Source organism: Eptatretus burgeri, chromosome 11 (genome assembly GCF_056783735.1).
Source record: "Eptatretus burgeri isolate ZD-2024b chromosome 11, Ebu_testis_v1, whole genome shotgun sequence".
NCBI classification, from domain to species: Eukaryota; Metazoa; Chordata; class Myxini; order Myxiniformes; family Myxinidae; genus Eptatretus; species Eptatretus burgeri.
Genome location: NC_140971.1, coordinates 25,849,146 through 25,874,829, shown reverse-complemented (window position 1 = coordinate 25,874,829; position 25,684 = coordinate 25,849,146). Strand labels below are relative to the sequence as shown.

Sequence of the window (25,684 nt, the reverse complement as noted above, 5' to 3'; positions counted from 1 at the left end):
TCACCCATAAGCTGTCTCGCTTGGGTTTGAATCCCGACCCAGCTATAAACTGTCACCCTGGTGTTTTGCATGCAGGCTCGGCATCAATGGCTGTGGCATTCATCGGATGGATGTTAAACTGGAGGACACGTCTGTCTGTACTGTTCACTGGTGGACGTTAAAGATCCCCGTGTCTTTCGTGAAGGGAAGGGCAAGTTATCGCTGGCACCCTTAACAAATTACTAATCCCGACCACCTTCAGTTGAAGGTCAGGCCTGACCAGTCAGTTCATTGAAACACTTGGCCCATTCATTTTCCCTGGCTGACCCCACAAGGTGGGAATAATTGGGGCCGTTAAAGTAGCAGTAAAAGTGGTGACGGTGGTGTGAATCCCAACACTGGCACACTGCAATGAAGTTGCACCCCTCGTTTCTTCCCTTGGCCTGGCTTGATTTTTCGTAAAGATGAGGGATGGCAGACGGTCGTGTATTTACTTCACCAACCCGAGTACCGTGTTGCTTTCGGCAAATTTTATTGTTTAAATTGTTCTTTCGGGCCATAATATGCACCGTTCAACATTTCCTGTGCCGAAGATGCGAGCTACACTTCACCGCAGGCTGATGAACGTCCAAGTTCTCCTGAACGTGACCTTGCGATGCACTCTTTGAAATGCCTTTAACTATTGACTTCCAGGAGAATTTTCCACTTTAGACCTGCTTCGTTCTCCAAATGAATGACTTTGATACCTTGCAAACCTTTCACATGTGATGGAAGCAGCAGGGTGAGGATTTTTTTTTTCGTGTGTCGTGTTCAAGGTCAAAATTGTGATTGTGCCTTGGCTTTTCCAGTGAGCAACACTATACAGTACTTCCCGTATATTCTCGTACAGACCGAGCTGCTTTTGTCGTGTGCCAGGGAGCAGTGGTGCAGGCACAGGGACATCATCAGGATGTGCGATTTCTCGTTGGGGGATGAAGGAGGTTTCGGGTTTGGAATGTTTGAACACCGACAGCACATTCACTTTTTGGCTGCACGAGGAATCTTTACATCACAATCTGTACACAAGTATCCAATCACCGATGCATACCTATGCTGCTATTCCTGCCAATGTTGCACTGTTATAGGTCATTAACTCGGGAATGCAAAAGGCCTTAAAAAAAAAGTTCATTTGTAGATACCTTTATCGTAAAGTAGTTGAGGTACCTGGGATTGCCCGTTGCTGCTGTAATCCTTTTGGTATTTTGATTTTCTTTTTAGCAGCGTCTCGCGTAGCGAACGCTGCTCATAGAGAGCTCTGCGTTGTTCTTCTTCTTGTTGTTCTTCTTGTGAAGACAAAACCTTAATCTCTCGGACTCGGCTCTTGTATTTACAAGATCCGGATCTCCTTAAATACTGAGCACATGTACACATCCTCACATAGACGGTGCCTTTTGAGAGCGTCTATCATGAACTTTTAAATATATTCGGACATTTGCTTTAAAGTTTCGAAAAGTTCACGTTGCTATTTAAAGATTATTCCATTTATCGTATTGTAATTTCGTAAATACATTATTTATTTCGTAAATACACGATATATCATAAATACGTAAATACATTATGACGCGTTTCACTATTGGCTTAATCAAGGCACGTGATGAAATATCGGAAGTTGTTTTTTTTTTTTTAATTTAATTTTTTTTTTAGCCAACAAAACCTTTAGGACGCTGCTCGTGGACACATTTGTCCTTGTTTAATTTGAAGGGGGGGGTGCAAAACACTTCCCCTACATCCACTGACGAATGTGTTCGGGGATCATTTAATATCACCTTGCACATAACTACACAGGCTGAGGCACGATAGAGTGGGGCTTTTTGTTTATTTTTAATCTCAAAACATCCAACGTTTTTTGGCGAAAGCAATTTTCGGTTATTTTCGTGGAATGGCTATCACTGATGAACCTCTGAAATTTTGACGAAGATCCGTTCACCCATATCTGAGGAAAACATGACGCACCCACACACATCTCTCTTATAGTTAGTTACCAGCAAATACAACCCGTCACTTCGCTGATGCGAGTATTAAGGGAGGGAGAGGAGAGGAAATGGGGTGGGGGGAGGAGAGAGGAAATTGGGGGGGAGGAGGGAGGAAATTGGGGGGAGGAGAGAGGAAATTGGGGGGGGAGGAAGAGGAAATGGGGTGGGGGAGAGGTGAGGTTAGTTAAGAGAATGATATGTTATGCTTAATGACTGAACACACACACACACAAAAAAAAAAAAAAACTCATGTCAGAACATCTGTATACACAACAGAGATTATAATCTAACTTTGATATCCCAGTTCCAGAGAATTTATGGGAACACAAACCAAAAGTAATCACTGAAAACATAGAAGTACCTACCGCTCACATACGACCTAATGATCTCATCGAGCGTGAACATCGAAAACAAAGCGTTGCGACCAGATATCATGCTTAGGTAAAAAAAAAAAAAGAGAAGAAGGCATTGCTTAGTGAGGTGTTAATACCAGTGATTTTGGACTAAACGATGCAGAAATCAAGACCTCAAGAATGAAGTGAGAACATCCTGGAAGCTGAAGAATGACAAAGTTGTACCAGTGATTGTTGGAGCTACAGGAATGACGACAAAGAACCTCACGGAGATATTAAACATAGGGGCAATACTCCTGGGTGCTCACCTGTTCGTGGCTGGATAACATAACCATGGAACCACTGGTAGGCATGGATGACCCACAAAATATTTAATGGAGAAGAAAGTAAATACTGATGGATTTGTTTGTTTTTAATGCCATGAACAAACCTTGGTACATCACGGGTGATGAAGGTTGTGGTCGAGTTTCATCGGAATTGTGGATATGGTTTCAGAAAAGAAAGCAAAAACATATTTTGGGGGCAACCCCCCCCCCCCTTAGAGCCCGATTTTTCTCATGTCATGAACAAACTTTGGTACATCACGAGTGATGTGATGAAGGTTGCCATAAACTTTAATTGGAATTGTATAGTTTCTGAAAAGAAAGCAAATAGCTCTTTGGGGGGGGGGGGTCAACCCTCTCCCCGTAACTCCACACCAGCAACCCCCCCCCCCCGTAAACTCCCTCTGTAGACCCCTTCAGACCCATGTTTTTTTAATGCTATCACAGGTTATAAAGGTTGTGGTCAAATTTCATTGAAATCGTATTTGTAGTTTCTGAGAAGTTGCAAGTACAGTTGTGGCCAAAAATATTGGCACCCTTGCACTTTTTTCAAACAATGCACCATTTCTTCCAGAAAATTGTTGAAATTAAAAAATCTTTTTGTATCAACATATGTATTTCTTTGATTTGCACTGGAACAAAATAAAAAAAGCAGAAAACAAAATTACTAAATCTCAGCTTCTTCCACATATAAATCCTAAAATGGCCTGGACAATATTGTTACGAATTTGGGAATTCGATTGACACAACATACAGGTTCCTTTAGTCAGCTATGTCGATAAGTGCTTGTTCCCTCGATAGCTCACCTTTCACTCATCGACCTCTTCGTGGAGGTGGTTCCTCGGGGAAGAGACGCATCGACGGGAAGGATCGGCACCTCGTTTCACCAGTACGTGTTGAGAAGCGCGGGAGGATTTGCGGGAGCTCGAGAAGGATCGCAGCTCACGGAGATTGGATCCAGCTCGCTCTCGCTGGAGCCTGGGTCTGAACAACTTGAAGACCACAAGAGGTGGAGAGGTTCGAGATAGGTTCTGGGTTTCAGCTCACCTGTCCTCCGAGCTGGAGCTCGTTATTAAAGGCCTCTGTCACCATTTCTTGGGTGTGTGTGTGTGCGTACGTATGTCCATGGGCCTGTCTAATAAGTCAGAAATTGTTAAGTGCTTTGTGTGCTGTAAATGTTTGCATTGCATTTTGTATAGATGGTCGTAGTTCTTTTGTCATGCTTGTATAATTGCATACGTGTTTTGCCTTGTTTAATTGCATACGTGCTTTATTACAATAAATGTCCTTGTGTGAATGTAAACCTGTTCGTTGTGTCCATTCCCTCATTGAACTGCCCCATCTTGCACTCGGAATATAGTTGGTTTTTAAATAGCCGATAAAGTGATCGGGTCCAACGGGACTGCGCGATAATACCCTGCTCGGTTATCCCAAAAGGAAGCCAGCTGCTTAAGCCGCTCGTTTCCAAGCGGTCCCGTTGAGGTAGAATCTCTCGGTAACCTAACCGCGCGAATAATTAGGTAAATCGAAGATTTGGCGATCAGACCCTGTAGCGCGGGTAGAGTGCGGACAAGGTTGTGGTGTGGTTATAAACACCCGTGGCTGGTTTCCGGCGTTGATCCGGAAAGCCGCGACTGGATTGTCCGTTCGGTGGGCGAAGCGACTGCTATTGGTTAGACGCGGTCGTTCGCACGCCGACGGGCGGGAATTCCGTAACACTGGTGTCGAGGAGTGGGATGCAAACTCTCCCGCCTTCACACCAAACCAAATTAACGGAGCCGGATCAAGGGTGTGCGAGGCGGCCCTCCGGTTCCATCAAATTCCGAGCTTTTTAAATTATTTCCGTACACAACATGGCAGCTCAAAGCAAACAGGCGCAGGAGGGATTAGGAATATTTTTAATGTAGAATCCATGGTCCAGGACGATAGCGCCATGCAGGTTGACCATCCCCCACGTGTGGTTTCCAGCACGGACCAGATGTTGGAGGTGATGGGACGATTGATGGAGGATATGAACGAAATGAGGGCGAATGCGCAAAACATGGGAGGCCGCATGGAGTTTATGGGGCGATTTGTGGAAAGCATGAATGCCAGGGTGGACGTGATGAATGCAGACAGGCAGGCATGGAGAGAGGGGAGGTGGACGATGGATTACAAAATGGCTGCGCCACGTGCTGGGGCGAGTGAGCTGAGGGGGAGTGTGAATTGTCGGCCCCGCGGTGGAGAACAAAATAATCTGGGAGACGTGTAAGAGATTCGTGGAGACGAAGGAAATGATAAAATAAATAACAGATACAGGAGGTAGAAACGGTAGAGTAGAGACTACACGATATAGACGGGGTGAAATACGAGCACACACACATGGAGGTAGTGGAGGACGATGAGGAGGAGCTCGGGGAATGTCTCGTGACCCGGTGCAAGCAGCCGGATAGCCTCCTCCAGGAACGAGGGGAGGGAATATTCCCCCTTGAAGCGGATCTCGACCAGGTGGGTCCGGTCGAGCTTTGCGAGGTAGAGGGGGCGAGTGCTGTTGACGGGTGCACACGAAGCTTGGGGGGAATGAAGGCCCCGGGAACCCTTGTGGTGACGCAAATCCCCAGCGTGGTCGCCCCGGTGTGTGTGTGTGTGTACGAGTGAGCCGAAATGCGTGCTATAGCGCGAGTGTCATGGCGAGGTGTGTGAGCGTCGTGGCACGGGGGAGTTTGTGCGTGAGAGTGCGACGACGACGGTGCCTGACGGTGGACAAAGGCCGAGTAGTGGCCGCAGCTGTTTTGGGGACCGTGCCGGGTTTGCACGGCAGCACGTGCGGGGTCCGTGCTGTGCTCCGCACGAGGCCGCCACGTGCGCGGCTACGCGAGTGAAACCCGGTTCGGAAACGCACGCGGTGGATTAGCCGATCCCGCGGGACGGACAGAAGCTCGGCTGGATTGTGAATTTGGAACGGACGGGTTTTCCAGGCGAGTGTTTGTGTGAAGCTCCGACGAGCAGAGCACATGTGCTCGCGTGGGGAACCCCTCGAAACGCGAGGTTTGCTTTGGATGCGCAGGGTGACGTTGTGGCTGCATGGTTGGAATCCGGCAGGAGGGAAATCCCTGCCGGATGGTGCCGTCCGATAAGGGACGAGGTGCGAGAAACGCGAACAGCTGCCATGACGTCACGGGGAAAGAGCGCAGGTTGCGAGTTGCCGCGCTGGTGTGCGCATGGAAAAATAAAAAGCAAGCCTCACTTCGGGTGAACAGGATTCCCTGGGCAAGGGGTGGAAGACCCCCCTGTCCGGGGGCACAGGAAGTACTAGTTAGGGGGATGGGTTAGCGATAGTTAGACCAGCTTCATGGGGACATGGGTTGTTCCTCATGGAGCCCGTGGAATGGATTAGTTAGAGGGATTTCAGTTCAGATTTAGGAAATGGGAATTTTGGGATTTTTGGAACATGGACAGACTGGAAATGTGTCGTGGAGACGTAGTTCAGCTACGTAGAGTAAATGGAACGAGCATGAGTTTTAAGGGATGACGAGGGAGCACGAGTTAGTCAGGAGATTTAGTTAGAAGGATGGCAGTGTGGAGTGTTGGTGTGAGTTGCGAAATGGAAAGTGTGTGAGGAATTAGTGTGGGATAGTGGGCCCAAGTGTGCGAGTGGAGCGAATGTGGTATGCATGGTGCGAACGACTGGTTGGGGGGAGGAGTGATTCCCAACCAAGTGACCCCGGGGTCAGTTTAATGTGAGCTAGTGGGTTATTCAAATTTACTAACAGGAGGTCGTTTTGTTGGTGTCGAGAGAAGGCACGAAACCCGTTTGGAGGGGTGCAAGAGTTCATGGACCGGCTGGGAGCGTGGCTGTGGAAAGGTTAGTTTTGTTTAGTGGGCACCGGACTCGTCGGCCAGAGTAGGCAAAGGGCCCAAGAGGGGCTGGGATAGTGTATTGGGCACGGGCAACCCGTCGGAAACGGGACCCGTAGCGCCAAAATGCCACGGGGGCGGAGTAGTGGGTACGGGCGACCCTCGGAAAGGGACCCGGGGCGTCAACACGCCACGTGGGCATCGGAGGGGGGGCAATGCCAGAGAGGGCAACCCCCGCGTTGTAGGGAGCAGCTGGGCTCAGAGGCAGCCTGCGGGCCTGGGGGTGCATGGTTAGAGTTTGGCAGAGGGGGAGTTCCTGCCAGTTGAGCCACGCTGCCCAGCCAGGAAATTGTGCGAGAGCACAAATGAAAATTTGAGGGCAAGGCCCCTATTTATAATGGACACCAACACAGGCGACGGGAATGATGGTTTTTAGAACCGATAGTTTTAAAATGTGAGGCGTTTTTGGAAAGCCCCGGGGTAGTTTCAGGTTAATGAATGTTAGGGTAGATAGGAGATGTACCCCTTCGCACCATCCATCCCTTCGCTCGTTGTAGGCCGCTGGACCCACCTTGGTATATCGCTGAACTCTGAGGAGGCCACTCTGAGGTTTTGTTGGGCCTCGAGACAGGACGCTAGTCTCTCCCTATTTCCCTCCAGAGAGGAAACATAGGGGTTGGGAGTAGGCTAGGTTGACAGGATAGGTTAGCCGGACAATGACGAGAAAGGGGGTTAGGGAGACAATTATAAAAGGGAAATAAAAATAATAAAAATAAAGAGGGGATAAATTTTGTTGTGTTGTGTGGAAAATTAAGGGAGTGGGTATGGACAGAGACAGGCAAAGGCGATAGAGTGGGGAGAGACAGTAGGCTAGGTCCGAGCCCGCCTTCAAAGCGGCCGGCACCACTGCACTCCCTCCAGACCTGATGGAACCACACCAGAGGCCGGCCAGCTTCACCTGCCGGCCTGTTGTGCTGCAGCTGCCTGTTCTGCATGGACTTGCCTTGCCATGCCTCGTTTGCCTGCCTCTGCCATGACCCCATGCCTGCTAGCCTTTGTTTGCGTTTGCACCTGTGTCAATCCATGACCATATGCGCCAGGACCATCCAGTTTTGCAAGGACTGCCCTGCAGGCAGCCCGTGCATCCATCATGCTCATTTGTGTTTTGCGACCATCTCCATCCATTCCCCTGCATCAATGGACTTTGAAACTCACAGATCACAAGACCTGGGCCATGGTTAAGTAATGGATAAGTTGAGTGAATATTGTAAATACGTGGAACCTCACCTGCATGTTTGTTTTAGCTCCGGCAACTTTAGTTAAGTTGTCCGAATGAGTCTGTGAGTTTGTTTAGTTAGTTACGCAGCGCATTAGGTTATTTATTTTTGGGACACGTATAAAGAAATGTCGCACTCAGGGATCCGAAAGTAGAATGTACAAGGGGAAAACTTACACATGCTGGTCACACGAAAATTTGACGACTCGGGACGAGTCTGTAAAAAGGGGAGGGAGTAGTGTTACGAATTTGGGAATTCGATTGCACACAACATACAGGTTCCTTTAGTCAGCTATGTCGATAAGTGCTTGTTCCCTAGATAGCTCACCTTTCATTGTTTAAATGTTCAGAAATCGATTAGATGCGCTGCGGATCGATTTAATAGTTAGGGAACGAACAATGGAGACATCCCTCCCCCTCTTCTGCGAAGAGGAAGAACCACCCTGCCGTCCCGTGACTCATGATGTCAACAACTCCCTCCCACCCATGGCTGAGCGGGGGATGGAGCACGAGGGCATGAGTCATGAGTCACGCCGGGAGCGGGGGAAGGGCGGGAGAAGGATAAGAGGAGATCTTTTCGTTTGTTCGTGGACAGAGTTGGAGAAGGGAGTTGAGGGGAGTCGTTCAGCAGATCTTCAGGTCCTGTTTAGCTTGGGTTAGGGTTGAGGCCTTCGGAAGCTTTTAGCTTCGGCTGGCTCAGTGAGCTTCAGCTGAGGCCTGGCTCGGGAGGAGGCTTTTTGCTTCGGCTGGCTCAGTGAGCTTTGGCTGAGGCCTGGCTCGGGAGGAGGCTTTTTGCTTTGATGGTTCCGTGAGCTTCGGCTTCTGCTTGGCTCGGGAGAGCTTTTTGCTTCAAGCTGCCGTTTGGAAGAAAGTTAAGCCGGTCGCTCGGCTCGAGCTGCGAGTGGTGGCTTCTTCTTCTTGGTTCGTGGAGCTCTTTTTTTCTCCATTTTGGTTCCCGGCTTGGTGCGACTCATCGACCTCTTCGTGGAGGTGGTTCCTCGGGGAAGCGACACATCGACGGGAAGGATCGGCACTTCGTCTCACCAGCACGTGTTGAGAAGCGCGGGAGGATACGCGGGAACTCGGGAAGGATCGCAGCTCATGGCGATTGGATCCAGCTTGCTCTCGCTGGAGCCCGGGTCCGAACAACTTGAAGACCACACGAGGTGGAGAGGTTCGAGATGGGTTCTGGGTTTCAGCTGTCCTCCGAGCTGGAGCTCGTTATTAAAGGCCTCTGCCACCATTTCTTGGGTCTGTGTGTGTGTGCGTACGTGTGTCCGTGGGCCTGTCTAATAAGTCGGAAATTGTTAAGTGCTTTGTGTGCTGTAAATGTTTGCATTGCATTTCGTATAGACGGTCATAGTTCTTTTGTCATGCTTTTGTTGCTTGTATAATTGCATACGTGTTTTGCCTTGTTTAATTGCATATGTGCTTTATTACAATAAATGTCCTTGTGTGAATGTAAACCTGTTCGTTGTGTCCATTCCCTCATTGAACTGCCCCATCTTGCACTCGGAATATAGTTGGACCCGATCACTTTACCGTCTATTTAAAAACCAACGGGACTGCGCGATAATAACCCGCTCGGTTATCCCAAAAGGAAGCGAGCTGCTTAAGCCGCTCGTTTCCAAGCGGTCCCATGGAGGTACAATCTCTCGGTAACCTACCTGCGCAAATAATTAGGTAAATCTAAGATTTGGCGATCGGACCCTGTAGCGCGTAGAGTGTGGACAAGGTTGTGGTGTGGTTAAAAACACACCCGTGGCTGGTTTCCGGCATTGATCTGGAAAGCCGCGACTGGATTGTCCGTTCGGTGGGTGAAGCGACCGCTATTGGTTAGACGCGGTCGTTCCACACCGACGGGTGGGAAATACACAACAATATTATTGGTGCCTTTTAGAAGTTTAGAAATAATTAGATTTCAAGCAGGTGATTCTCCTTTATTTTGGAATTGAACTCACCTTCAGTGAGTTACAGGTGCCTGCAATATATATTAAAACAATCACTCATTCAACTAGTTTAAATGGAGAAAAGGAGTCATTCTGCTGTTTTGTGTCACTGTGTACCGCAATGAGCATGGAGAAAATAAACAAAACGAGAGAACTGTCTGAGGAGGTCAGACAAGATTGTACCAAAGCATGGACAATCTCAAGGTTACAAGTCCATGTCCAGCGACCTTGATGGTCCTGTGTCCACCGTACACAATGTTATCAGGAAGTTTAAGTCCCATGGAACTTCAGCCAACCTCCCTGGATGTGGCCGCAGGAGAAAACTTGATCGAAGATTGCAGCGAAGGATTGTTCGAATGGTGGAGAAAGCACCTCGATCAACTGCCAAACAGATTCAAGCTGACCTTCAGACACAAGGAACGACAGTTTCAACTCGCACCATCCATCGCCAACTCAATGAAAGGGGGTTCTATGGTAGGAGACCCAGGCAGACCCCACTGCTGAGAGAGTGACAAAAGAAAACTCGACTGGAGTTTGCCAAAACACAGCTGAATAAGCCAAAATCCTTCTGGGAGAATGTCCTGTGGACAGATGAGACCAAATTAGAGCTTTTTGGTGAAGCACATCATCTCTATGTTTACAGAAAACAAAATGAAGCCTTCAAAGAAAAGAACACCTTCCCTACAGTCAAACATGGAGGAGGTTCAATGATGTTTTGGGGTGGCTGTGCTGCCTCTGGCACTGGGTGCCTTGAATGCGTGCATGACATCATGAAGTCAGGAGATTACCAAGGCGTTTTTGAGCTCAATGTTCAACCCAGTGTCAGAAAGCTGGGTCTCTGTTGAAGGTCATGGGTCTTACAGCAGGACAATGACCCCAAACACACTTCAAAAAGCACCCAGGAATGGTCCAAGACAAAACGCTGGACTGTTCTGAAGTGGCCAGCAATGAGTCCAGATGGAAATCCCATTGAATACCTGTGGGAAGATCTTAAAACAGCATTTTGGGAAAAGGCACCTTTCAATTCTGGGAGAACTTGAGCAGTTTGCACAGGAAGAGTGGGCCAAACTGCCCGTGGAGAGGTGGAGGAAGCTCATTCATGGCTACAGGAAGCACTTGATTGTAATTATTTTGTCCAAAGGTTGTGCTCCCAAATATTATGTTGAGGGTGTCAATAATTTTGTCAATGCTATTTCTATTTATTTTCTGATTTAAAAGGATTTATTAAGTTCTGAATCAACAACAAAGGTTCTGTCATATTAACAGTAAAATAAAGAATTGTGGAGAGAAAATACTTTTGTTAATTTAAACTTATTTTTAGAGAAAATTGTGAGTTATTTGAAAAAAGGACAAGGGTGCCAATATTTTTGGCCACGACTGTATTTGTGGACGGACGGATGGATTGATGATGTGCCATCCCATAAGCTCCCTGGAACTACCTTACAGGTGAGCCAAAAACCATCCCTGGGAATATTACTACAAACAAACTGCAGTTGGAAGCTGTCCAGGGCTGAGTGACGATCCTGAAGAGAGCCCTCGGCACAAAACTTTGAGAACTTGGTCCGTGAATCGTGACCCCTTTACCGAAATGAACGTGGATACTTTGAGCCTGCCCTGGGAGGACTCAATTCAACATTCTGAAACTCGCATATGACGATACCAATCTCACACACACACACACGCACGCACGCACGCACGCACGCACGCACGCACACACACACACACACACACCCACACACACACACACACACACACACACACACACACACACACACACACACACACACACACACACACACACACACACACATACACACACACACAGCTCGATGACAATGTAAATGCCATTTTTTTAATGAATGTCTCAAATGAAAGTTAATTTGATACTAATCTGAAATAGTTCAGTTTGATCAAGTGGCCAAACTTTCATTTCGTATGAAAAGTCTGTTTGGAAATTTACTTTGAACCTAACTTCAATTGCATATTATTTCTCATTATTTGTCTTTCAACTTAAAAAGCTGAAGGACAGGATTGCAATTTTTTTAATGGGGTATCGTTATCACATGTGGTGATTTGGAAGTCTGCCAAGCGAACGCATCATCTAAACAGGTTATCCGTCACCACTTCAAGAGATGGGGATAAGAATGCAGATGATTCGTCTACCTGCTCTTCGGCACGATTGCACCACGTGAAGGATAGGCTCGTCCTCGTCACGTGCGGTGGACCGGTCGAGCTGATTACCTCTGCCTCTGTTTTATGGATTCACGTGGAACGTGGACCGCAGTTGTGGGAATAATCTGGAAAGATGAGCACCGGAGCGAAAATTCCGTTTCCTTGATACTTTGTCATTTATTGATTTGTAGATGGCTGCAAGAAATGTGTATGAATTTGTTTCTCTCAAGATGCATTTCGATATTTGTAATAGCTTGGGCTCAAATATTGAAAAGCAATCCACCCATATATGCCACGCCATCCTCTTCAGGTGGTGCTAGCTCTGCGGTGTCTTCAAGCGCACAATATTGGATCTTCAGCCGCTTGGGTGTCAGAATATCAACTCCCTGCGAAATCAGAATTTTGTGATTTGGAGGCTTTGGCCCCAGTTCTTCACCATACCGCAGGGCGAAGAGCTCCAAGTGGTGTTTTGGGGCTCAAGTTGAAGTGGAGGTGCACAGTAGATTAGCACCGTGTGACTCACATCTCAATGTTTGCCATCTTGAACACATTCATTTTAACCACCATCATATCCCAGTTGACTTGCTTGTTTGATGTAAGCTCTGCCCCTCTCCTCAGCACCAGGATGTATAAATCTCCACCCTCTCCTCAGTAAGAGGATGTGGGAAAGTAGCAACTTTCTGGGCAAATGTGTGCATGCGAGGTCAAAACTCCATCCTCCTCAGCACGAAGTGAATACGTATTTCGTACTATGTCCGTGCGTCCATTAAAATTACCATCTACAGTCCATATGATATGATCTTTGCGTTCCACAACAACAAACTCAACTTTAACTTTGAGATGCCTTGTACATATATATCTAACACAAAAGATGGCAAGATATGCCAGTTTGATGATGAGAATGTGTCGAAGTACAAATAGCATGTGATACATCATTGTACAAATGTGTCATTCTAATACCCTCCTGTTGTAAAGGAAGTATGTGATTTGGGTGTGGGCACTTGAGTTCCTCAAAATGGAGTACCAGCTAGGCTTTTTCATGCTTTGTCAAATTTAGGAAAATCACGACACTGAGCAGCGTTTGTCTCAATGTACAAGGCGTGCAGAGCGGGCACCGACCACCTCAACGTGGCATACGGCAGCATCGGCGCCGAGCTTGAGCAGGTAATCCAACCACAGCAGCTGCTTGGGGGACAAGCGGTCGCCAGGACCCTTTACTTCAATGAGCTGAAAAAGAAACGACAAAATGAACAGGATCGAACCATCATAAATACATGTGGGAAAAATTACGGGTTTGCCAGAGGACCTGGGTTCGATTTCTGGTCTGGGCCCGTAATTTTTCCCACGTATATATTGATGGAAATTAAACGTGCAGTGCGTGTAAGGAAGCACTGCTCGCAGGTGTCGAGACAAATCCAATTCTCGGTTTACTCCATTGCGCATTTGAAAATCCTTTCGATCTAGTATTGGCTTTCTCGTGAGACTTGATGCTAACTCAAAGCAGGGTTTAAGCTGCCGTTCACCAAGTCACCAAATAGGAATGAAAGTTGAATGTGGTGCTGTTTTTTTTTTTCTTTCTTCTTTTTCATTGTAACTTCGCCAAAGCTAATTTGGAAGAAGCCTGTTAAATCTACAGCCGAAGTCAATCTCGCACATCCGGGTGCTGTTGATGTGGAAGCACGAACTACTGTTTGCTTTGCTGATTTTTTTTTTGTCACCACTTGCACAGAAATCGAACACATTTAGCTGATCTGAGGTGTAAATGTGAAACGGAGAGATGGTTAATATAAAGACCGACAGAATATTAATATGTGAAAACCTTTGCACGAGCAAACGAAAGGAGAGCTTCAACAGGGCACCGATGGGAAGACGGCTGGCAAAGTATAAATGGGTTTTTATTTATTTATTTTTCAGCTTCGCCGGAGAGAGGTGACAGAGTGAGTGGAAGGCAACGTACCGAAAGGATGGCCAGCAAGGTAACAAGCAGGTGAATGAACGAACAACTATAGGACGAGGGAGGAAATGCTGCAACAAGCCTGAACGAGGCGCAAAAGAGCACACGGCTTGGACAAGGATACACGAACCAAAACACGTGTGAAGGCACTCTGAGACATGTAAGTGCCGTTGTATCGACAAATTGACAAAAACCTAAACGGGACTATTCAGGAACAGGTATCCTCAGCTTCAGAAGAGAGCCTCTCAGAGCAGAGGAGGTGGCATCTGGCTGTGAACTGGAGCTCGTTTCACATTGAGTACGGGGGGAAGGACTACACACATTATGGCAGATTGGCTTCCGTTACAAAACAGCTGGGAGTAAAGGTATTTCAAACTCATGAGGATGCTCAATTGTGCGATTCCTTATGGTTGTTTGAGCATATTCTGACTCGAGTACAGTACCTGCCACTTTTCAAAATGTTATTTCTTCATTATTATCACATGGAACACCAAATACTGCATTGGAGGAGTCAGAAGGAACCTGGATAGGATTCAGGTTTCAGCTGCTACTCCACCACCCTCAAAAACCCATCCAGGTGCAGCCAAGTGAGCCTTACACTTACCCAAAATAAATGTATTGTGAACAGATCTTTCAATCCTGCTCACACCGTGCCAAATGTATTATTCCAGTGGAGGGGGATTATGCCTGGTGTTGGCTTAATGGATAGGGTGGTGGGTTTGGGATCCTAGGATCCTGAGTTCAAATCCCCCTCGGCTGTTGACTTAATTCCAGGTGGGGTTAACTCGACCTGTCATCCTTCCGAGGTCGGCAAAATAAGTGCCAGCTTGCTGCTATCCTGTGTCAGAGTGGCGACCCATCCAGGATTGTACTCAATAGCCAAGGAGACTGCTTATATTAGGCAGCACCAACGCTCTGCACAGAGCATGGTTCCAATGGATGGATGGGATTATGGTGAGGACGTTTCCTCTGTCATGCAATGTGGTTGGTTTGTTTGAGTCCACAAAGTTTACAATGTGCCCAGACTGTACACAAACACACCTTTTCCTCCCTGAACACGACTGCATTTGCTTTTGGAAGTGGTTTTGGTTGGGAACGTCATTGCTCAGTCTTTCACAGGTCCAAGATGATGGGGATTTACATGATCCTGCTCATTAATAGAAACCTTTGCTTAACTTGCGGTGAGGTGCACGAATTGGGTCTGTGGGTTCGCTCATCGGGCTCAAATCCATTGGGTGAGGATTCAAATTCCAAAGCCGCTACAACGGTGGTGGCAAACCATTTTGTGCTTTCCTCGTCAAGAGGGACACATTGTCTCCGTTCAATCGTGATATAGCAGGTGATGCTGCGAGAGTGGTTCTGTGGCTGAAAACTGTAAGATCTGTGGCTTGAAAGCTGAAAACATTCACACCCTTGAGAAACGCTGATTTCGGCCTCCAACCAAAAGCACAGATAACACGTAACATGGTGGACAACACATGAATGAGAAATTAATTGCCGTAAGGAAATCAAAAAAAGGTTCTCTCTTGCAAAGCAGCTTTGAAAAAATAGTTTATGTCAAATAAAAGGCCAATCCTGGTATAAAAATATGGACAACTGTTTCTAGAGAAAGGATTCATGGCCTTGCTGACCTATAATTCAGTGAAGTGTATTGGCTGGGCTGGTAGGATTGCTCTACGGTAGTGCACTGCCCTTTCAGCCATCTCATCTAATTTCTATAAATGACCGACCGAGAAACTGTCGTCCTGGTGTTCCGTCATGATGAGAATATAAAATGAAACGATGCTCACATCTCGCAAAATCATAGGTTTTTCAAGTATATCAGTCAGTCCATTTTCTTATTCTGTTTGTCTGTCTGTATGTTTATCACCTACAGGTCACAATTTTAAACAGATCTTCACAAAACTTCACCACGTGAGAGAGTTCGTCATAAGCAAGAAGCCTATTGTTTTTGAGGTCAAAAGGTCAATGTAGGCTAAAGGTCAACAACTTTGTCAAATTTCTAAAATCCTCAATTTTTATCCAGTTGACTTGGGATTTGAAGAGGAGTTGCATATTTGGTCATTGGATTCAACCACCGATTATTTTTGAGGTCATATTTGTTTCATGGATTTCGCAAGTATCATGCTGTGCACGACGTCGTCGTCCTGTTTGTTGTTTACAAAACAAAATGCTTATTTGAGCCGACTTAGCAGTTCTGACAATTGTACTGATCAATAACTATACATTTAAAAGAATAACATTCAGATGTGCCATCCCCAGATGGTGGAAGCTGAAGGAGGAAGACTGTTGCGTGAAATTTAGGGAGGAGGTGAGACAGGCATTGGATGGTGGTAAAGATGGGTGGGATGATTGGGCAACTACAGCAGAAGTGGTGAGGGAGATAGCTAGGAAGGTACTTGGTGTGACATCCGGACAGAGGAAGGAAGATAAGGAGACTTGGTGGTGGAACGAGGAAGTACAGGAAAGTATAAGAAAGAAGGGGTTGGCGAAAAGGAAGTGGGATAGTCAGAGAGATAAAGAAAGTAGGCAGGAGTACAAGGAGTGGTGGCGCAAGGCAAAGGCCAAGGAAAAGGCATATGACGAGCTGTATGAGAAGTTGGATACAAAAGAAGGGGAAAAGGATTTATACCGATTGGCAAGACAGAGGGACCGAGCCGGGAAGGATGTGCTGCAGGTTCGGGTGATAAAGAACGCAAATGGGAATGTGCTGACGAGCGAGGAGAGTGTGTTGAGAAGGTGGATGGAGTACTTTGAGGAGCTGATGAATGAAGAAAATGAGAGAGAGAGAAGGTTGGAAGAGGTGGAGATAGTGAATCTGGAAGTGGGGTGGATCAGTAAGGATGAAGTGAGGACTGCTATGAAGAAGATGAAAAGTGGAAAGGCGGTTGGCCCAGATGACATACCAATGGAGGCATGGAAGTGCTTAGGAGAGATGGCAGTGGGGTTGTTAACCAGATTGTTTAATAAAGTCTTGGAAAGTGAGAGGATGCCGGAGGAGTGGAGATTAAGTGTACTGGTTCCGATTTTCAAGAATAAGGGTGATGTGCAGAGCTGTGGAAATTACAGAGGGATAAAGTTGTTAAGCCACACCATGACGTTGTGGGAAAGAGTAGTGGAAGCGAGGTTGAGAGGAGAGGTGACGATCTGTGAGCAGCAATATGGGTTTATGCCAGGAAAGTGCACCACTGATGCGATGTTTGCTTTGAGAATGTTGATGTAGAAGTATAGGGAAGGCCAGAAGGAGTTAGATTGTGTGTTTGTGGATTTAGAGAAAGCTTATGATAGGGTGCCAAGAGAGGAGTTGTGGCATTGTATGAGGAAGTTGGGAGTGGTGGAGAAGTATGTGAGGATCGTGCAGGATATGTTTGAGGACAGTGTGACAGTGGTGAGGTGTGCGGTAGGAATGACGGACCGGTTTAAGGTTAAAGTGGGATTGCATCAAGGATCGACTCTGAGCCCTTTCCTGTTTGCAATGGTGATGGACAGGTTGACGGACGAGATCAGACTGGAGTCTCCACAGACTATGATGTTCGCGGATGACATCATGATCTGTAGGGAGAGTGGGGAGCAGGCTGAATCGAGCCTCGAGAGGTGGAGGTATGCACTGGAGAGAAGGGGAATGTTAGTCAGTAGGAGTAAGACGGAGTACATGTGCGTAAATGAGAGGGAGGGTGGTGGTATGGTGCGCTTCCAAGGAGTTGAGGTGGGGAAGGTGGATTGGTTTAAATACTTGGGATCAACTGTCCAAAGTAACGGAGAGTGTGGGAGAGAAGTGAAAAAGAGAGTGCAGGCAGGATGGAGTGGGTGGAGAAGAGTTGCAGGAGTGATTTGTGACAGAAGGGTAGCTGCAAGAGTGAAGGGGAAAGTATACAAGACGGTAGTGAGACCAGCTATGTTGTATGGTTTGGAGGCGGTGGCACTAACAAAAATACAGGAAGCGGAGCTGGAGGTGGCAGAGTTAAAGATGCTGCGATTCTCGTTGGGAGTGACGAGGATGGATAGGATAAGAAATGAGTATATTAGGGGGACAGCGCAGGTAGGACGGTTTGGAGACAAAGTGAGAGAGGCGAGATTGAGATGGTTTGGACATGTGCACAGGAGGGAAACGGAGTATATCGGGAGAAGGATGTTGAAGATGGAGCCACCAGACAGGAGGAGAAGAGTAAGGCCAAAGAAGAGGTTCATGGATATGGTGAGGGCGGACATGCGGGTGGTTGGAGTGTCAATGGAAGATGTGGAGGATAGAGCGAAATGGAGACGCTTGATCCGCTGTGGCGACCCCTAACGGGAGCAAGCCGAAAGAAGAAGATTCAGATGTGCCATGGTTCTTTTTAAGGAAACGCAAGGCCAGATATGGTGATGGGTGCGAGGCTTCATCAATTATCCTCACAATGTTCATATCGACATGAAAACACGTCAATAAGAACACATATTAATGTAATGAGCATATTAGCACCACCTTGCATTTTCTGGACTTTGAGTTCCACACGACCAAGTCAGGTAGGCCAGCCCTGCAGTGCCGCAAGTCTCGAGCAAGCCGCCTGCATATTCCGGCCAGCACAGGGCCACCCAGGCAAGCTGCCAGCTCCTGCAAGCACGCTCACGGGGAAGTATAGATCTGATGCGGGTTGTCCCAAATTTGGGAGATGGTTATTCAAGGTACTCCAAATGTTATAGACTTCTCCAACAAGTATCCAACTCGAAACAATCACTCTCATTTGATACTAACCTGTGCCTGTTCCAGAGACTCAAATCGGTCCCAACTGACCAAGGTTGAGGTCCGGCCTTGTTGGGTCTCCCAAGTCTTAGCTATCATTTCACCCAAGCTTGCAGAAGAGACCTGCTCCACAATTGTGAGCCGGGCCTCCAGCAATTCGCAGCGGTTGGAGTAGAAACAGTCAGTGTAAAGATCCAGCGGAAAAGCCTTGAATGTCGAAGAACAATATGCATCCTTCACGTCAAAATTTGTTCAGATTAACCCAACCATTTCAATATTGCAGAATCGGCATTCCACGTTTGAAATTGCAGAAAAGGTGGCACCTGATAGGAACCGCGGAATGCATCTGGAATGCCGGAGATGAAAACGATGTCCCATGCAATGAGGCCAAAGAGCGTGAGGAACGTCGAGCCCTCGCCGTGAATCCCTGCAACCGCAGGGGGAAAGAACATGTGCCAGAGCAACAGTCCAGCACTCAGGGCAGTCGGCACCACTTAATTGGGACCGAGATAAAGGGCATTTCTCATTAAATGGGAATTTTGCCAGGACACATGTTTAAAATTCTTCAATTAAAAGCACCGTCCTTATGAATTAACAAGTGATAAATGATGTCAACAACGAAGATCACAAAACAAAGATGGTTATCTGAGGTTATTAAAAATTACTTCTTCCACAAGCTGTAACCACAAGCTTAAGCTGCAAAACAATAATAACAAGAATTCTGTGTCTGTGCATCTCAAGCTTCATGGTTGGTGAAGGACAAGCACATTTCTTTCAGGACGTGACACAATATCCAGTTAACGACGACAATGATGAAGAAGAAGAAGAAGAAGAAGAAGAAGAAGAAGAAGGTATGGCTGAAGAAGAAGAAGAAGGCAGCTACAGTGGGCCAAGACACTTTGTGCAAAACAAAAAGTGAGAAAGCAGCGCAATACTTCATTATGTTCATTGTTTGTTGTTGATTGACAATAAACCGTCGTCAAAATTAAGATGAAGAGGCTGTTGCTGCAGTCTTATTTCCTCCACTTATTTCAAGGTGCACCAGGTGCCTCGACATTGTTTACTGAGTAGTAGTAATACGAGATACTGTCATTCAAGGAAACGCTCTTATATTTATAAACTCAAAGCCCATCACCAAAATCCGATTTTAAAGTCATCATGGGCGTTTTGGCCAATCAAATGTTTTGGACGGACCAAGTACAGATAAGTGAAAAGGACCAACTTTTTAAATAAATAATCTCAGCATTACAAAGGAACAATGAAGAATTAATTACAGGAGACATGCTCCCATACCTGACCTGACCTGAATGCAACAATGCAAAGCAATCTCGTATGTGCTCTGAGTCTGGGAGGTGGCACGTGCCACTCAGGGCTCGAGCCGTGAGTGCCGAACTTGGGGATAATGGTGAGGGTGTCCGCTGTGAGTCTGGGCGGTCGGTGGTTCAAACCGAACGTGATCGATAAATCTCTAGCACGGGTAAATCCCATGGGTTTGTATCCTATAACGAGGGGGAAATTTCTCCTGAACTACGGAAAGAAAAGATTTCACAAAGTTCATCGCTGGTACCCAGAGTGCCCACAGAAAGTTACGTCACTTCCTCTAAGGTCAGTGACTGTTTGTCTGAAATTAAATGTGGTGTTGTCTCCTGTATTGTCTCAATGTGCGTGCGTGATTTGAGTGGTTGCTTGTCCACAAGACTTCGACGTCGTATGAAAAAAACAACAACATTTTGCTTTGGAAAAAGCAAAAGCATCAGAAATGTTCCTCCAAAGTGAAAGTGTCAGGTTGTACATCATAATGAGATGATGATAAAAGTAAAGATTGGATTTAAAATTCCTTGTTGCTCTCCACCTTCATTTGCCCACACCATATTTATAAAATTTAGATCTTATCAATTGTGTGTGTGTGTGTGTGTGTGTGTGTGTGTGTGTGTGTGTGTGTGTGTGTGTGTGTGCGCACACCAAGATAAATTGGTAGGCATATCATACGTACCCTTGTCATACCCATCTGTCCGAAAATGCGCCAGAACCAGTTCTTCCACAGAGCACAAAACAGTGGCAGGACCTGGACTGGTATCTTCGTCAGATGTTGGTGAACCAGGTCGTAGGAACACAGACTTCCCCATGCCCACCTGAGGGCAGCTTTGTCCTTTGATAGAAAGCTAATCAAACGGCAAAGTACATGGTATTTAAGCAAAACTGAAAACATCAACACAGACCTTCTTTGGCTGCAAGAGAAACCGTAATCCCCCCCGCACCCCCCTCCCCCCCCCAATACCTTCGGAGCTTCCTGGTATTCTAGAATAGGCAGGTTATTAAACAGTGCCCGGAAATGACAACTCTTGGCAGATGCCTGGATTCGGGTTGCTCGCTGCTGAAGGGCCAACCGGTGTCCTGTGCGCACCAAGGGGTCCATCAGTCCATCTCGGATGGCTTCAATGCCCTGTGGTTGGCAGCTCTTTACCTACCATTTGTACCACTTTTATCAATAAATCTTAGCAACATTTTGTCCAAGTCTTGCAGAACTTGCGTGTTGACAACACACAAAATGTCACTGATTTTTTATAGGTTTCCTGTTTATCAATGAATGATCAAAGGTTTACATTGTCAAATGGAGCACACGACCTCCAGGCAGTTCTTCGATTTGTGCCAAAGTGCAATATCTGCTCACCGTTTAAAAATAAAAATAAATAATCCGTCCACCTTCATTACTCCATTATCTGAGCTGGCAGGAAAGCCGAGAGGCATGCGCACCTCTGAGCTGTCTAGCCTGGGTTTGAATCCCAAACCAGCTGTAAGCTGCCATCCCAGTGTTTCACAGGCAGAGTGATTCATCAATGTGTGTGCCGTCTCTTGGATGGACGTTAAACTGGGTGTCCAGTCTGCCAGCATTCATTGGTGGACTTAAAGATTGGAATTTGATTTGCATTATTAGACTAAACACTGTAATGAAACTCATACAATAAATAATCACCATTTGATACTGCTACACACCTCTTGAGTGTGCTTAAGGTGATGATGAAGGTTGAGGGCAAGTCGGTCCCACCAGCGCCCTCGGCTATCTGGGCAAAATAATTCTTGTCTAAGGAGGGAACGAAGTTCGATCACCGCCTCCTGGGAATGCAAATGGATGGAAAAGCCACTTTTTTAGAGGTCATCCCTAAAGAATAAAGGGTGGTGGGGGGAGCTACAACTTCTTTTTCGCAGGAACTTGAAGCATGGTGTAACAGTATATTCCTGTAAAGGGCTCTGTCTTTTGCACACCAGATGCAACATTTACCAGGCATTGAGGAAAGTTGAGATAATGATGAAGGTCATGTATTACCAACTGTGAACAGCCACCATCAAAGTGATGAGAGGGCAGAGAATGACCATGTGATAGGAATCACCCACGAGGATGTTTGCAAGCCACTAAGCCTCTATTTAATCAAAAACTAAAACAGACTACAGATACCTACCTTGTAAAGTCTGTGTCTCTGCAGAACCTCAACACCTCGAAAGCGTAGCCTGACATTCACCCAACCAGCTGTGTAACAGCGCAGGAACACGGGAAGGTCACGCTCATGGCTAGGAAGATAACAGCGTGCCAAATGATACTCTATTCCTCCTTAAATGAGCAAAGTGCAGCAGTCCAGCATTAGCAAGGTATGTATATACCTGAAGTCCTCATCCTCCTCCATGCAAGTCCAACTTGCTTGTGCCTTTTTATAGATGTTTAAAGCCTCATCCCAACTGCCATTACTAACAGCAGCCATCAACTCGTTCAACTGGTTCATGCTGGTCTCAAAGCTGTTCAATAAGTCAAATTATCATTCGGGCAAAAATACAGTCAGCAGATAGACATACTCTACTGTGAGCCTTCTTTAAGATACATGAAAGTGTGGTGGAAATAAAAACCATGCTGACCGTATAAGGTCATCGCGATTGCGAAAGACACGCCTTTGACGCAGCACCGAGTAGTCAGGAAAATTGACTCGACCCATGTTCACCATAAGAATGGTGAAGAGGGAACCCTGACCAGCCTGGCCTACTCCAGTCGTGTCCTCATCTTCGACAGAATCGGGCAGAGAGAACAAAAGCAAAGCACGGGCCAACATAGCCCGTGGGCCGGCTTGCAGGCAGATGCAATGGCCCAACACCTCTCTGGTCCTGTAACAGAAGAAGTACAAATTGAACCTCAAATCACCAACACAGCAGAATCTTCGCTTCTTTAACAATGCAGTCAATGAAAATGAACCTGCGTAAGATAGCCTGGCTGGTGTCCAAAGACGTGGCTTTGGCAAAGCTAAGCATCGACCGCTGGCGGCCAAGTCGTTGGAATTCTTGCATGAAGAAACTTCTTGGAGCTGATGAACCGGAGTGGGGCTGCAAATGAAACTTCCGTGCCAGGTTCCTGAGCTCAGGGCCGGAGAGCACATTCAAAGCCTCCTGAAGATCGGTAAGCACTTGTTCTAAACAAACAAATGACATACAATTAGAAAAATAAAAATTACTTTTGTGAAACCAAATTCGATTGAAAACGTTCACCAGAACGGCATTACCAGCTTATACTACGAGTGCAAATATCATTTGGATGATTGTGAAGAAGTGAAGATATTCATCTAATAATGGTGTTCTCCACTTATATACGTGGTGGAGGAGGCCGGTGGTTTAAAATTTGAAAAATAAATCTGCCAAAGGAAAAGGAAAATAGGAGGAACAAAGAAAGGGTGAGTAGAGAACAAGGGAGAGAAGAATTTGGGAGGTTTGGGGAAAAAGAAAGTAAGTTGAGAAGATGGGGATGAAAGAGGAGAATAAGGGGGGGGGGTGTTGTATATTGGCATACCTGGGAGGGAGGTAACAGTTGAGAGGTTCTCCATTTTTGTCCTCATAAGAAGTAGATTGGCTCTTGGTTTTGCTTTGATTTTGGTTACCTCCAAAGTAAATATTTACATGAACAGGAAAAGAAGAAGACTGAAGAGAGAGGGAATGAGCATGTATGATTGAACATAACAATGTGGAACAGCTTTGCGACCTTACATAGCGCAGGGCAGCGTAACCCAAGACAAAAACTACAATTCATTCCCACTTGTATTATGTAAAAACGTGGCACGGTACTGGGGCTCACCCTCAATTTGGGCTGAACCAGGGTTCATATAGAAAAATTCTACTCTTGACAAACATACTGGCAAATCAGACACAACTAATGTGCCGCCAATGCTTTCGTCCGCAACTGTTTGGCAATGATTGAAAAAAAAAAAATGAAGTCTTCGCATTCCAAAATGGCTGAGGCAAGATTGTCTTGAGGGCGACAATTTATCGACGTGTTGCAAAACTTGGTTTATGTACCCACAAGAAAGGTTGAAACCAGACGATTCCGTTAATGGACCCACTTGGACATTTTTAATTCGAGATAAGATGCAAGTCCAAATGATGATGTGTTCCAGACCATCACCAAAATGGGACCGCAAACGGAAATGAAAAAGATCGAAACTTTATAAACAATGGCAAGTTGAAATATACAAATACGTACACCAATAAATTATGACAAACCTTTCCACACTTTTGTAATGTGAGAAAGGGAATACTTTTATAAAGACAGCATTACACGAGTAATCAACACCACATGGGACTGAAAACACAGAACAGGAAGGAGACGATGAGCAAGATGATATTAGTGAACGTGGGGGAAATGAACAATATTTTATTTCAACCACAAACCTCAGATACAATGATCTGCACAGCAACTCAATCCAAGCAAGTGGAGGTAAGGCCCAAAAGGTGAAGTAGTGCACAAGTTCTCAAAACTTCTGGTTCAGGGTTTGGCGCATGTGGATGACTGATCGGCACTCGCTCCTTCCAGTTCATACAAACTAAGTTCCCCGGACCAGACACGTGTTTTACCGGTTTCTTTTTATTCCTGTTGTGCTGGTCGTTTTTCATCAATTTTTCTGTCCCAAACCGTATTGTGTTGAATCGTCCAGTTTGTGGCCCGAGTTAAGTCAGGACAACTGGTGATAGTCAGGTTGTGCTTTCCCTCCGTTTGCGCTTCGTTTATCCCAGGTATTGTTACTTCTGATCTCTTAGCTCAATCTATTTCCATACCTTGCTCAAAAGTACAAACATATCACTCCTTCTTCACTCCAAACTCCCCCCCCCCCAAAAAAAACAACAACCCAACAACCAACAACATCGGGGGGGTGGGGGGGAGGAGGACCAACTTCTTACCTCGGTGCTCAGTTACTCGTTTCCCTATCCCTTCTCCTTTTCAATATCCCCAAACTGAACCTTCATTGAATAAAACGTTTCTCTTCCTTTATAAGCTCTTCATAACATTAAAAATGCTTCCAAAATACATCTGAAAACGCCTTACTCTGCTTATTACTCCATTATCAACAACCCATTCATTCTTCTTCATCATCAAAATCTCTTCCTTTTCTCTTTGACAAGACTTAGTTCCCAAAACCTCTTCATTCCTAAAGGCTTAGTTCATCCAGCCTCCTCTTTCACTTACAGCCAAAAGTTTCCTCTATGCCTTCAACCAAAAACATTCTCACCATCCCACCCAGGAAGTCAGTCTGGGAATCCTAAGGCATCCATTTTGCAGAGGTTGTGTGCACACGACAATAATTTCCCCTTTGTGTCCATTCATGGTGTCAAACGCCTCTTCTCAACTTCCACCTCTTCCTGCCCCCTCTCTGTTTCCCTCCAGCCCCCGCTTCACCCCTCCCCCTCGTGGCTTTGCCCGCTCCCCACACCCTCCTGGCATCCCCCACCCCACACCCCAATCCTTGCTCCTTTCCACATCCCCACGTCCTATCAGCAGCTCCCCCCTTCTCTTGTCCCTAACTGTGTGGACCTCAAACATCCAAGGCCACCACTCCAACCTGACATGTCTCAAACCAGACTGCTCTCCATAAACTGGACATCATCTATTTAACAGAATCATTCCTCCAACAGGACGTCCCTGACTCCTTTGTGTCTCTTCCAGTTTGATTGACCTGAACCCCGTGCTGGCAGCAGCGTTGCACTATACATCAAGAACTCTATTTCGCACTCTCAATGCACTGCTCTTATACCTCTCAAACCCCAGGAGTACCTCTGGCTGCGACTTCTCCTCTGCGCCCACC

The 25,684-nt window shown here is 46.3% G+C and overlaps 1 protein-coding gene across 10 annotated transcripts in view; it reads right to left on the bottom strand.

Annotated features, from left to right (window-relative positions):
- FAN1 (FANCD2 and FANCI associated nuclease 1) overlaps nucleotides 1-25,684 on the bottom strand; it is a 131,033-nt gene that overhangs the window by 69,111 nt on the left and 36,238 nt on the right. For 7 of the 10 annotated variants that reach the window (XM_085845625.1, XM_085845624.1, XM_085845622.1 and 4 more), the window contains 11 exons: nucleotides 22,813-23,026; nucleotides 22,482-22,724; nucleotides 22,233-22,364; nucleotides 22,034-22,142; nucleotides 21,570-21,689; nucleotides 20,854-21,018; nucleotides 20,569-20,737; nucleotides 18,899-19,002; nucleotides 18,588-18,782; nucleotides 18,318-18,446; nucleotides 9,695-13,128 (listed from right to left, as the gene is read on the bottom strand). In XM_085845625.1, the coding sequence (XP_085701751.1) occupies nucleotides 12,988-13,128; nucleotides 18,318-18,446; nucleotides 18,588-18,782; nucleotides 18,899-19,002; nucleotides 20,569-20,737; nucleotides 20,854-21,018; nucleotides 21,570-21,689; nucleotides 22,034-22,142; nucleotides 22,233-22,364; nucleotides 22,482-22,724; nucleotides 22,813-23,026 (1,721 nt within the window). In that variant the 3' untranslated portion in view covers nucleotides 9,695-12,987. Of the gene's footprint in view, nucleotides 1-9,694; nucleotides 13,129-18,317; nucleotides 18,458-18,587; nucleotides 18,783-18,898; nucleotides 19,003-20,568; nucleotides 20,738-20,853; nucleotides 21,019-21,569; nucleotides 21,690-22,033; nucleotides 22,143-22,232; nucleotides 22,365-22,481; nucleotides 22,725-22,812; nucleotides 23,027-25,684 lie in introns of those variants that run through there. The other 3 variants (XM_085845630.1, XM_085845631.1, XM_085845632.1) reach the window with 3 other exon arrangements.